This window comes from Callorhinchus milii, unplaced genomic scaffold, assembly GCF_018977255.1.
Source record: "Callorhinchus milii isolate IMCB2004 unplaced genomic scaffold, IMCB_Cmil_1.0 Scaffold2, whole genome shotgun sequence".
In the NCBI taxonomy this organism is placed as follows: domain Eukaryota; kingdom Metazoa; phylum Chordata; class Chondrichthyes; order Chimaeriformes; family Callorhinchidae; genus Callorhinchus; species Callorhinchus milii.
The window spans coordinates 40851794-40865469 of record NW_024704743.1 but is presented as its reverse complement, the minus strand read 5'-3'; the positions used below and the strand labels follow the sequence as shown (position 1 = coordinate 40865469).

Below are 13676 nucleotides of genomic sequence, written 5' to 3'. Positions count from 1 at the left end.
AATGGATTCTCCAGTTCTGTACATTTCTATAGTTGTAAATATTTTAAAAAGATTAAGTAGAAGACACCATAGGTTGTGAGTGTTATACTTTTCTCTGATGCTATATTAAACTTTAAATCATACCCACTCCTCTGTCTGCCCTTAGCTCAGCAAACACAGGACTGCTAATATGTCTCCGACCTCCAGACCCTTCAACACCACCGTCGGTGGCCATGGCTTCATCAATAACACCCTTAAACTCTCGAACTCGCTGCTTCAATCCCTCCACCTCACCTCCTCTTAACCTTTATCTTTATATCCCACCATTAGACCTACCTCTTCGACCGCACTTATGGTTATTTCCACTCATCATTCTCCCTTTCTTGTGGCCAACTCTGCCACTGTGTGAAGAGCACTGTATAAACCCAAGTTGTTGTTGAATATCATGTTGTTTTCATGTGGACTCGTGATCAAGGACAAAAGGATCTAATTAGCTGATAATCCTCTTTCCTGTGAGTTTCACAGTGACAAATGGCCTACTTAGTTCCTCGCTGTACAGTTTGTAAACCTGCTGTAAAGCGTTGAAACAGTGCAGGGAGGGGTTGTCAATCATTAAGTCACACCTGATATTTATATTATATTTCCAGCTGTAGCTACCTTTTATGTTAGAAAGAGATAGAAGTAAATAGCCAGTCTCCAATAATGCATGTTCATGCTTCTGACACTGTTAGAGAGAAATGGTCTGCATTTTGGGGAGGGGCGGAGGGAGAGAGGGCTGTGATGGCAAAAGGGAGAGTTGGTCATGCAAGAATGTATGTCGTATAATAATCCTCGTATTTGATACAGCGCCTTATCACGTCATTGAAATGTCTCAAGTTTATCAAGATAGCGAGGACAAGTTGAATAAAGATTATTGTAGAAAGCTTAGTTTAAGGTACATAGTGAGGACTTACACCTCAGATTTTCTCATCTGGAAAATTACGTTCTAAAATTCCAATGTGTGGGGTATTCATTGCAAGTACTGGGATTTGAATACAGCAGTGCCCTCTTGTGGGTATTGTTGACATCATTACATTTGCAATACAATACAATAGAAATTTCCATTTATACAGTATGTGAGTACAGGGCAATGTTGGTGGTTTTCTAATCAACCACAACAAATTACACTTGTATAGCCCCCTTCATATTGGAAAGACATCCCAGGGTGCTGGACAGTCAGGAATTTTTGGACATCAGACAGCATCTGGTACACTTTTGACAGGTTTTAATCAGCTCTCAGCTGTTATCCAGGTCTGTACCTTATGAAACAAGGATATCTAACTGGAAATACCTTTTCAGTCAGCTGGTTCTTGGGGCAGGTTTAATGCTGGTGTCTAAGATGTGATCTGTGAATTGAGACTGTGCTGCATTTGTATTCTGCATGAAGGGCAGGCAGAAATAAGAGTTACATGGAATGGAAAAAAACATTCAGCTTAACATGTAAATTCTAGTGTTTGTACACAGTTCCCCACTCTTCTGTTTCCCTCTATTCCCTTCTCTGTCTTTCAGGCATCAATTTTTTTCTTAAATATGTTGATGTCATTTGCTTCAACCACAGGTTCCAGCTGTGAGTTCCACATCGGAGGAGTGAATGTACAGAATTGCTTTTGCTCTGTTGCTCTTTTTTTTTCCTGCTCATTGAGAGAATCTGTATAGCATTATGAATTATTGGTAATGTTTTGATTCTTGCCCACATAGAACTTTGTGACTCACACTACCCTCTTTCAACTAAAAGAAGAGCAGGTAGAAGCAGCAGGCAAAAATCTACCAACAAATTTCCATACAGAAAAAGCCTTTAGGTAACATTGTAGACAAATTGTTCACTTTCCTATCTGAATTCCTTTCATCCACTATTGTCTACGGAAATGTGCAACAAATAGCAGGAGATGCTTCTTGCAAAACAGGCTCTTTTTCTCCCTCACCCCTGAGAATAGTATGGTTCACCATCACAAGACACTCTGCCTGAACCCATCATTAGACAAGTATGTTGAACACTCAAGGTCAGAATTGAAACCCCAAGTCCCTAGGTAGGCATTTACTACTTCACAGCTGAAGCACTGGCTGATCTTGTAGTCAAGAGCATTGTTTCTCAGTACTAGCTGGCTCTTATATTCTTGGATTATTAGAGAACCGACTTCACTTGGAATGGCTTCTTAGCTGAACTTGTTATTGACTATCATGGAGTCCTGTAGCATATTGATTAGAGCACTCGCCACACAAGCAAGAGGACCCGGGTTTGATTTCACGGGCAGGGCAATACCATAGACATATCAGCCTATCTGCTCCCTCTGCTCGGCGGACACCGGCCTGCTTCAGGTCCCCCGCGTTACACGCCCCACCGTTTGTGGTCGGGCATTCAGCATCTCTGCCCCCACACTCTGGAACTCTATCTTGCAATCCCTCCACCTCACTCCCTCTCTTGCCTCCTTCAAGTCCCATCTAAAGACCTTCCTCTTCAACCATATCTTCGACCATCCAAATAATAATAATAATAACTTGGTCAATCAATCCACGACTTTTCCTGGGACATTGCTGTGCAAAATTGACTGCCACGTTTCACCCACAAAATATACAGTCAAGTCACTTTACAGTATATTCTGTGAAACGCTTTGAGCCTGCGCCTACTTACTCAGGTATTTAAGCTCGCGGCGGCAGGGAGTGCAGCTAGGGGGTGTGGGGGGAAGGGGTGGGGGCGGATCGGGGGAACCGCTGACGTCATAGTTTAGTTTTCAGGAGTGTGTGCACGCAACAAAAAAAAACTCAGCGCCCCCCCCCCCCACCCTCCCCCCCAGAGCTCACATCCGGGCCCACCATGGTCCTGTTGGGTGGCTACCCCAACCCCAGCCTATGGGTTAATGCCATCCACCTGACCGCTCGCTCCCGGTCCCCGCATGCACACTATGGCTGCCGCTTTGACCCGAGCCCCCTCAGCCCCTCCCTCCCTCACCCCTCCTCTCTCCCCCCAAACCTTTCACCTCCTGCATCTCTCCCGCTCTCTCCTCCTCTCTCTCCGTCCCTCTCGCCTTCTATCCCCACTTGACACTCCCACAACCTCCCTCTGTTCCAGCCTGGGAATCCTCCGCCGGGCTCACTGTGGCACTCGGCATTGGCTGTCCAGCAGCAGCCACACCGACTGCCCCATTCCCCACAACACTCGCCAGCCACCCCGGACACAGACCTGGGGAGTCAACCTCTCCTCACTCATCCCCATTCCCCCCACTCCTGCCTCACAACCTGGACCCCCCTCCCTCCCCACATACCCTTCTGTCAACCGCTCCCTCCACATCGGACTACAAAACGTCCGCTCCCTCTGTAACAAGGCCCTGGTCATCAACAATCTCACCCTTGATGAGAGCGTTGACATCATGGCCTTAACGGAAACCTGGCTCACCCCAGGCAACACCTTCCCCCCCACGGAGGCCACACCACCTGGCTACACCTCCCAACACATCCCTCTCCCCAAACGCCATGGCGGTGGTGCAGCCCTTATCGCAAGGACACCACTTGCCCTATCCCCCTACTCTTCTGGCTCTTTTCCCTCTTTTGAGCACCTCACCCTCTCCCACTCCTCCTTCCTCTCACTCAAAATCCTCCTCCTCTACCGGCCCCCTAAAACCTCTCCCACCTTCATCTCCGATATTTGAACACTTCTGACATCTCTCTACCTCTGCTCTGATCGCCTCATCATCTGGGCGACTTCAACCTGCACTTCACCCCGTCCTGCTCCATCTCCTCGGACTTCTCTTCCCTGCTCTCCTCACTCAACCTCTCCCTCCACATTAACTCCCCCACTCACAGTCATGGCCACCCACTCGACTTGGTGATCACCCGGGGCCTCAGTGTCTCGGATGTCACCATCACCGACAAGGCCGTCTCCGACCACCACTTCAAATCTGGCTGGAACTCCTCAAAATCAACCGCTCCACTCTAGCCTCGGCCAAGTCGTCCTTCTACTCCAGGATAATCCTGGAGGCAAAGAACAACCCAGGCTACTGTTTTCCACCACAACCCGACTCCTCCGTCCCCCCCGCCACCCCGCGCAGGTCATCTCCTCCAACCTTCACTGCGAGGAGATGCTGGATTTCCTTGAATCCAAAATCAAGGGAATTCGCTCCGCGGTCACTTCCCCTCCAACATCCACCCACCCCCACCCCTCCCTCCCACACTCCGACTCCTACCCATCCTCCCCTACACACTTTCGTACCCGTTTCCCCACCCTCTGTCACCAAACTCATCCTATCCCTGAAACCCACCACCTGCTCCCTTGACCCCATCCCCACTCCACTCCTTATCTCCCAGCTCCACCTCCTTGCCCCACATATCACAGACATCATCAACCTGTCCCTCTCCTCTGGCTCTGTTCCCATTCCCTTAAAAACTGCCACCATCACTCCCACCTTGAAAAAACCCTCCCTTGATGCGTCGCAGCTATCAAGCTACCGGCCCATCTCCAACCTCCCCTTCCTGTCCAAGGTCCTTGAAAGAGTTGTCACCTCCATGCTGCGCTCTTTCCTCTCCACCCATTCATTATTCGAACCCCTTCAGTCAGGTTTCCGTGCTGCCCATAGCACAGAAACTGCCCTGGTCAAGGTCACCAATGACATCCTGACCATCTGTGACCAGGGCTCCCTCTGCCTCCTCGTCCTCCTCGACCTATCGGCAGCATTCGATACGGTCGACCACACTATCCTCCTCCACCGCTTGTCCTCCCACCTCAACCTTCAAGGCCCTGTCCTTGAGTGGTTTAGGTCGTACCTCTCCCACCGTCTTCATTTTGTTTCCACAAACGGCTTTCCTCCACCCCCGCACTGTCTCGTGTGGTGTCCCTCAGGGCTCTGTCCTCGGTCCCCTCCTCTTCACCCTCTATATGCTCCCCCTCGGTGACATCATCCGCAGACATGGGGTTAACTTCCACATGTATGCGGATGACACCCAACTCTACCTTTCCTCCTCTACCCTCAACTCCACGACCACCGATGTCCTGACAGCCTGCCTGTCCGACATCGAGTCCTGGACGAGAGATAACTTTCTTCAGCTCAACGTGCGTAAAACTGAGGCCCTCCTGATTGGCTCCCATCAGCGCCTCCGCACCTCAGGCGCTGACAGTATCAGCATCCAAGGCTGCACTCTCCACCTCTCAAAGCCATCAGGAACCTCGGCGTTTTGTTCGACCCTGAGCTGTCCTTCCTCCCTCATATCCGCGCCACAACTGGCACCGCCTTCCATCACCTCCGGATCATCGCCAGACTACGGCATTACCTCACCCCTCACGCTGCTGAAACTCTGGTCCACGCCTTTATCATCTCAAGGCTGGACTATGGGAACTCTCTCCTCACCGGCCTTCCCGGCACCTCCCTCCACACGCTGCAGGTCATTCAGAACTCTGCAGCTCGTGTACTGTCCCGCACCAGGCTTTAGGACCACATCACTCCCACCCTCGCTCGCCTCCACTGGCTCCCCATCCCCCAGAGGATCGAATTCAAGATCCTCATCCTCACCTACAGGGCCATTCACGGCCTTGCTCCCTCCTACCTCTCCGACCTACTATCCCCCTACTTACCTGCCCGTACCCTCCGTTCCTCTGGCTCCAGTCTGCTCCACATCCCCCGTCCCAACCGCCCTACCATCGGTGGCCAGGCCTTCAGCCTCTCAGCCCCCAGGCTCTGGAACCCTATCCCCCAGTGCCTTCGCCTTGCTTCCTCCCTTTTCTCCTTCAAGGCCGGTCTCAAGACCTTTCTCTTTGACCGTGCCTTCAGCTCCCCTCTCAACTCTCTATGCCCTCGTCCCTCCCTCCCTTCCCTCCCCTCACCCTGACCGTTTTCCCCCTGCTCAACTGTACAGTGCCTTGGGGTGTCCTCCCGACGTGAAAGGCGCTCTATAAATGGAATTTTGTTGTCGTTGTTGTTTGAGATGTCTCAACAACATGATAAGGCACTATATCAAATGCAAGGATTATTATACATTATGTCATCCTCCAAGATAGTAAGTAATGTTTCTATACTCTATTCTTATAGAACTGTATAATCTGGGTTAACAATTAAACCACATAACTTACCTCTGTATTTGGTGCAACTCACAGTATAGAAAAGAGCAATAGAGCTGTACTCCAATGTTGGATGGTGTACTGTGAGAAACGATTAGTAAGTTTGAAAAAAGATGTCTCAGAGGCAAGGTACATAAATAATGGTATGTGAGATGCTCAATTGAAGTACAAGTTTAAGGGTAATTTTGTGGCATAAATCAGAAAGTATGTCTTTACCCAGAGGGTATTTAATAGCTGAAATGAGTTACCAGGAAAGAAGGTGGGAGACCAGGATGCTGAGCACTTGATATAACTGTTCGATGCTGTAATGGAAAGGCAATAGGGTGGGAATTCTGGAAGAGTATAAATGAGTTGAAGGGGTTTCTTCATCCAAAACTGTCTTGTCTTAAAAGGTGAATATTGCACCATAGGCTACAACAACAACGACAACAACAAAATTACATTTATAGGGCGCCTTTCACATCGGGAGGACGTCCCAAAGCGCTGAACAGTCGGGTGTCGTGGCCCGAGCATGGGGGAGGGGGTTTGTAGGTGTAAGGGAAGGTAGAGAGGTGGGAGGGCGACCGAAGCCATGATCGAAGAGAAGGGTTTTGAGGCCAGCCTTGAAGGAGGCAATGGAGGAAGCGTGGCGAAGGGACCGTGGGATGGAGTTCCTGAGTGTGGGGGCAGAGAGACTGAAAGCCCGGCCACCGATAGTAGGGTGGGTCGGGCGGGAGACATGGAGCAGACCAGAGCCCGATGAATGGAAGGAGAGGGCAGGTTGGTAGGGAGTCAGCAGGTCAGAAGGTAGGAGGGGGCAACGTCATGGATGGCCTTAAAAGGTGAATATTAAAGACCAAATTAAAACTTAAAAAATGCAACAGAGAGAAAATAATATAGTAATACCCATATTATATACACTGACAAGTTCTTGTTAGATTTATTTTGTAATATGCCCTTTGCAGAGGTGTACAGGACCAGATTGCACATTTTAGCACTAATACAATTTGATGACTGTGCACTTCAGCTCATTATAACCAACCCATTTGCACAGGAAACATGTACCATGGCCCATTGACTATCTTTACACATTTCTGCTTGAGAAAATCTGAGTTTGTGAATGCTAAAACAAAGAGATTGTCACTCTGACTAGGTTTTGACTTTCACTTTACATGCTTGTAATAATCGCACTCCAGCCTTTTTCCTTTCTGTAGAGTGTTTCTGATTAAAATATGTCAAAATTTTATTTTAGAATAGTATTTGCAGGCTTCGGTTGCTCCTTATTTCAGTATTTTTGTAAAAATTCAGTGAAGGTAATTTGACAAACAGATAAACTGTCCAAACATTACGAACATCACAAAGTCTGTTATCCTGAACGGATAAATGGTAGGGTGCTTGGTCGATTTGATACGCTAGAGTAACAATTTTCAAAATCTATGTCGATTTTAAAGAATTTGTTAACAGTTTCTCACCATCTCTCCTTGCTGTGATCTTTTCAGATAATTGGGTCTATCGGTGCTGAAGACAAAGATAAACCACTCACTGAGCAGCAGTTTCACTTCAAGCTGTCACCCGAGAGTGCCACAAACCCAAACTTCACACTCCACGACAATGGCAGTAAGACTCACCACATTACTTCCTTGACAGAGTTGGAAAGAGATTTTTTGCACATTAATTTCTGCAGATTAATATTTTTTGTGCAGTCTTTGTAGGAAAAATAATATTCAAGGCTTGTTGGTGTCATGTAAATGACTGGCAAAATCGGTACATTGAAATGTTCAAATCACAGGACAATTTTTAGTTGAATTATCACCATGACTAGAATTTGATTTTCATTTTACATTCTTATAATAATCCCACTCCAGCCTCTTTCCTTTCGGTAGAGTGTTTCTGTATAAAACTACATTATTTTAAAGTCACAGGTTTGATATAATTTTTATTTCAGCTATGCTGAACCAAGCATATTTGCCATTTGTTATTTGAAAAAAATATTTAATTTTACGATAAGCAATACTAAATAATGAGGTCTTATCAGAATTCCTCAATAAGGAATGCCTTAAAATTCCCAACAACCCACGGGAAATCTGCTCTGGTAGTAGACTGTATCAGAGTGATGTTTCTACAGCAGAGTGATGTGCTTCTGATTGCCAGAATAAGCCACAATTTGTGTGATTTAATAAGGAAGCCTGATAAAAATACTACCAGTTAGACTCCATCCTCATCTCTTCCAAGTTTCTCCATTCTTCTCCTGGTGCTGACAGATTTTCCAGATATTCTTCTGCCCATCATAAAATCCCTATAGTCAAATATCAGCCCAGGCTATGGGGGATCTGAGGGGTGTGAATGCAACCTGACTTAATCCTGTCCTCGCCCAATGCCCACACATAGACAACAGCAAACAAGAACAAAATTACATTTATATATCGCCTTTCACGGTGGAAATACATCCCGAGGGGTGTGGAATCAAAAGGGGTGAAGGGTAGGGAGAAGGGGAATATGGCCAAAAGCACCATCAAAGTGGAAATGTTTGAGACGGGCCTGAAGAAGGCAAAAGAGGGGTTGAGGTGTGGCGATTCTGGGTTGGAGTTCCAGAGGGTGGGGCAGAAAAGCTGAAGGCCCAACCACCAATGGTGGTCTAAAATTTAAGATGAATGGTTTTGAAGATGGGGAGAGAGGGATTATGGTTATGGCACAGATGTGGGGTAGAAAGGATAGATGAGGGTCAAACAAGATGCCAAGGTTCTGGACTGGCATAGCAAGGTGGAGTGTGCATCCTTGGATGGTGATGCTGTCAGCGCCTGAGATTCTGAGGTGCAGACGGACGCCAATCAGGAGGGTCTCGGTCTTGTCAGAACCCTGCAGATTTTTGCTGCTTAATCTAAGGCTGTTAAACACCTCAAATCCTACACTCATTGAGAACAGCTATCCCGGTGCATACCAACATGGAATCAAACCCAGAACTTTTGGGGTCTGTATGGGTCAGATAAAATTCATCATTCACTTAATGACTAATGACCTTGTAACATTGTCGTGTGCAAATTGACTGCCGGAATCATCACAAAATGCACATAGTATATCCTGTAAAATGCTTTTGGATGTCCCCCCAATATGAAAGGTGCTATACGAAATGTAAGGATTATTGTTATTTTGTAGGTGAATGTCATGACAATGCCATAAATGTCATGATAATGGTGGATTACCTCTGGTTAGATCCTGAAGATGTGACATGACCATTAAATGAAATAGTTATTGTTTGTGACCATTGAAATTAAATATTGTTTGATTTGATTTTCAGGTAAGGTGTATTCAGGGAAATTGCTTGGGTACAGAGTATGTAATGACTTTGAGTCCTGCCCCACTGGGAAGCCTACTGCAAGTCAGTAGAGGCTTGTAATTATTGTAATTATTATTTTTTCAACAAATACCATCTGTTTTATTTTCTGTACAATTAAAGCCAAAGAGATTTGATTCTAGTTTGGCTTTAGATAGTGCTATTGGGAATTGTAGCTAATTAATCTCAAGCATTTTCCGTGCATTGGGATTAAAACAGAGATTTTTCATAACAATAAAATGGCAACAATTTACCTTTCTATATCATTTTTTCACATCAGTAGGACATCTCAAAGCGCTTCACACAGCTGACTGCATGCCAGAGCTAGGGATGCAAAGTTGCTGGGTGAGGAGAAAGGTGGCTAAAAATATAGTTTAAAAGATAGACCTTGCAGGTAGTTTTGAAGTTATGGGGAGAGATCCTCTGTGAATTTTGGAAGAGCTGAATGGCTGGTCTTGCCCACCAATGGTGAGGCAGATTGTACAAGAGACATAAAGGCTAGCTGATGTTTCCTGGGACTGCATTGTCGCAGAGGTAAGGTACAATAAGGTTGTGAAGGAATTTGAAAGTAAGGGCGAAGTACACACCTCCTTATGAATTCAATCCGATGGAGAATAGAGAGCCAGTGGAGCTGAGTGATGATGGTGATGATAGTCCTGGTGCAGGAGAGGACGTGAGCTGCAGAGTTCTAAATAATCTGCCGCTTGTTCGGAACTGACCCCACCATTCTGCAGCACTCCCAAACGCAGTTGTGTGTAAGGAGCCACTATATTAAATGCAAGCTATTGTTGCCGCACATTTCTTTTGAATTGTGTGATAAAAGAAGGGACAGATGTATGATTGCAAGAAGCCTGATAACTTTATTGTTTTTTGTTGTGCACATGGTGGGATCACTCTGCTCAGGAGTGAGATATTCTTGACTTGTAACATAAAATATTTTGGTTATTTTATTTGAATCTACCTTATATGTTACTTCCCCCCTCCCCCCACATTGAAATAACTACAGTGTGTGCTCCATTGTAGGGTAAATCTGACTATACTTTTGGACCCCATTATCTGTGTTTGTGCCAGTCGACCTGCTCATTTCCTATGTGCCAGCGACTAATAATAAAAAAACACAATTTACATTTATGCAGCATCTTTCACATTTGGAGGACATCCCAAAGATCATTCACAGTGCTGGATGGGCACCCATGCTGTGTGTGAGATCCAAGGGTGGGGTGGGAAGGGGAAAGATTATCATAAACACTGTCAAAGAAGTATGTTTTGGGATGTGCCTTGAAAGAGGGGAAGGAGGAAGTTGGGGAGTGATAGATGAATTTCACTTAAATTAATCAACAGAAAATAAATAAATCACATTGCACTTTATTACTACATTCACACTTTGGCAGTGTTTTACTGTATTAAAGAATGATTGTCCATTTACAGCGCAAATTTGGTGGTTAGTTAGAAATGAGATAAGCTGAGAAATTCACTTACAAAGGATGATTCATGCACTCTGAGACACTACCTGAATGAAGGATTCCATATAAACAAAAGTTGTTATTATTGATGATAATAGGCTAATAGGTTCACAAATAATGGCACACCTTATAAGTACCTAATTGTCATTTCTCCTTTCATTGATCATCTTTGCTCAGCTATGTTATGTAACCTTGTCATGAAGGACCTGATTTCTCACAATAGCTGCTCTTAACAGTCGATCAGCAAACTGGGTTTATGTGCTCACCATGGATGTAGCCACAAATCCTCAGCACTAATTTCAATTACCTGCTGTTGGGAGAGGAATACACTGTGCATAATACTATGAACAGATCCATTTGTGGGTTTTGAAAAACTCATTGGTTGAAGAGTTGGTTTGTTTCACTCTCCATTTTCTCAACCTTGGCTGTTTTTGTTGCAGACAACACAGCTGGCATTGTAACCAAGAGGAATGGCTTCAGTCGCAGGCAGCAGGAATTCTATTTTCTTCCTATTGTGATCTCGGACAGTGGCTATCCAGTACAAAGCAGCACAAATACACTGACCATCCGGGTGTGTAGATGTGACGTGGATGGCACTATCCTGTCCTGTAATGTAGAAGCAATCTTCCTACCAGTGGGTTTGAGCACAGAGGCACTGATAGCAATCCTGCTTTGCATCATTATACTACTTGGTGAGTCTACTCCAGTAACGTAGCATGGGCAATGTTCATTGATTTCACTCATACACTTTGAGCAAAACAATGTTAATCTGGCCATCAATCATCAATAAAATAGGAAGCAAGCTGAAAGCAAAAGGTCACTTGATGATATGGTTGATTATGTTCTCCATATATTTAGTTGACTGCTGTGTCTTTATAAGAAATCTCTCATACATACTCATGCATACACACAGGTTGACCAAAACATCATGAAGCTACCCTGTTACCTAAAAGAAAAAAATCATAATTTCTTTAAGATTTATTAGACATTGTAATGGTATCACAATGTTTTGGTTACCCCGTACAATGGTGTATCTAAACAGAGGTAGACCACAGTATTAGCAAAACCGGAAGACTTGTTAACTATTCATTTAGTAAGTGAAGAGAAGCATTGAAGTCTGAATGTGTAGTTATAAACATACATAACCAGAATAAAATTTAGCTGGTGCCGGGGAAGATACCCTGCTGATTTCAGTAGAATGGTTGGGCCCAGAGCTGGCCGAAGATAGCAGCTGCTGTTATCTTTATTATTAGTGATCTCTAATTGCTGCCGTACAATTGTGATTAATGAGATCTCAGCTTGATTTTAATAATTAACGATAATCACATTCCCCCACCCCCACCACCAATTTGCATGTCTTGGACACCTTATTTTAGAATTGCATTAAGAAATATTGCAAACTAAACCTCAAATATAATCGGTTGAGCTAAAAAGAAATAAGGCTCGGTCGTTTAATTACTTTGAAGAAAAGTGTTTACTTAAACTTCCTTTTTTTTCTGCTTTACTCAGTGATTGTGGTGCTCTTTGTGGCACTGCGAAGGCAGAGGAAGAAAGAGATTTGCATGACCTCTAAGGAAGATATCAGGGACAACGTGATCAGTTATGATGATGAAGGAGGAGGAGAGGAGGACACACAAGCCTTTGACATTAGCACACTGAGGAAACCAGATGTGATGGAAGATGCTCAATTGCGTAGGGATGTAAAACCAGAGAAGCTCCATCCGCAACTTCGAACCATTGTTATACAGAACAACACAGATATCAGAGATTTCATTAACCAGAGGTTGCAAGAGAATGATGCAGATCCCAGTGCACCTCCTTATGATTCCCTAGTGACATATGCCTATGAAGGAAATGGTTCCACAGTTGAGTCACTTAGTTCCTTAGAATCAGTTACTTCAGAGACTGAGCAGGAATATGATTACCTCAGTGACTGGGGACCTCGGTTCAAAAAGCTGGCAGACCTTTATGGAACCGAAGAAACTAATAACCCACAAAATACCACCAAGCAACTGTCATTTTAAGAGCTGGTAGATCTAAGAACATGCCAAGTTTCATCTTTTCTATGGCTGCCATTGTTACTTGCTATGTCAACTATTATTTTACTGTGAAATAGTTTTATTAGGTGCTGCAAAGAATACAGCTTGTAAGATTGATGTGACATTGTGAAATTGGAGAGAGGCAGACTAGTGCAGTTGTAATAAGATTCATGCAATTGTAACGGATAAGAGAAAAAAAAACTTTTAAAAAAAACTGCAGGTTTTTCTGTATTCTCCACTAAAGTGCCTGAACAAACTTTGAACACTGCAGAGGTTTATGCTCTCCAGTAAGAGTGTCTGTTTTTATTATACAAAATGAAGATGTTCTTTACTTGAATTACATGACATTTACTTCAATTAAAGAAACAATAGCATAGACACATCTGTTACACTAATTATTGAATTTGATATAACACCTTATGTGTAATTGAAATGTTTCAAAACATTTCACAGGATCGACTGAAAAGTGTAGTGGCTGTGTATATATAGCTGAACGAGCTACCAAGTTGTGCACAACAATGTCCCACAAACAGCTCTGAAATGAATTACTTTTATTTCTGTAGGATTGTTGGCCACTGGGAGAAACTCACTTCTGTTTTTGATTAGTGCATGGGATTTTTAGCATCCACCTGAACCAGCACACCTTGGTTTAACATGTCATATGAAGAATAACACTTCCAATAATGCAGCACACCCACAATACTGCAAAGGGGTGTCAGCCTAGACAGCTATTGCGTCAATGATATGGATTATTGATTGAGTCATAAAACTTGCAAATACTTGAGAAATACACTGGTGAAGAA

At 44.5% G+C, this 13676-nt stretch overlaps 1 protein-coding gene across 4 annotated transcripts in view; it reads left to right on the top strand.

Moving 5' to 3' along the window:
* The window catches only part of LOC103179927 (cadherin-12), a 115649-nt gene extending 102590 nt beyond the window's left edge, over window positions 1-13059 (top strand). For all 4 annotated transcript variants that reach the window (XM_042331885.1, XM_007895462.2, XM_042331887.1 and 1 more), the window contains 3 exons: window positions 7540-7657; window positions 11275-11526; window positions 12344-13059. In XM_042331885.1, coding sequence (XP_042187819.1) covers window positions 7540-7657; window positions 11275-11526; window positions 12344-12858 — 885 coding nt within the window. In that variant the 3' untranslated portion in view covers window positions 12859-13059. The remainder of the gene's footprint in view (window positions 1-7539; window positions 7658-11274; window positions 11527-12343) is intronic.
* Window positions 13060-13676: the final 617 nt, after the last annotated feature.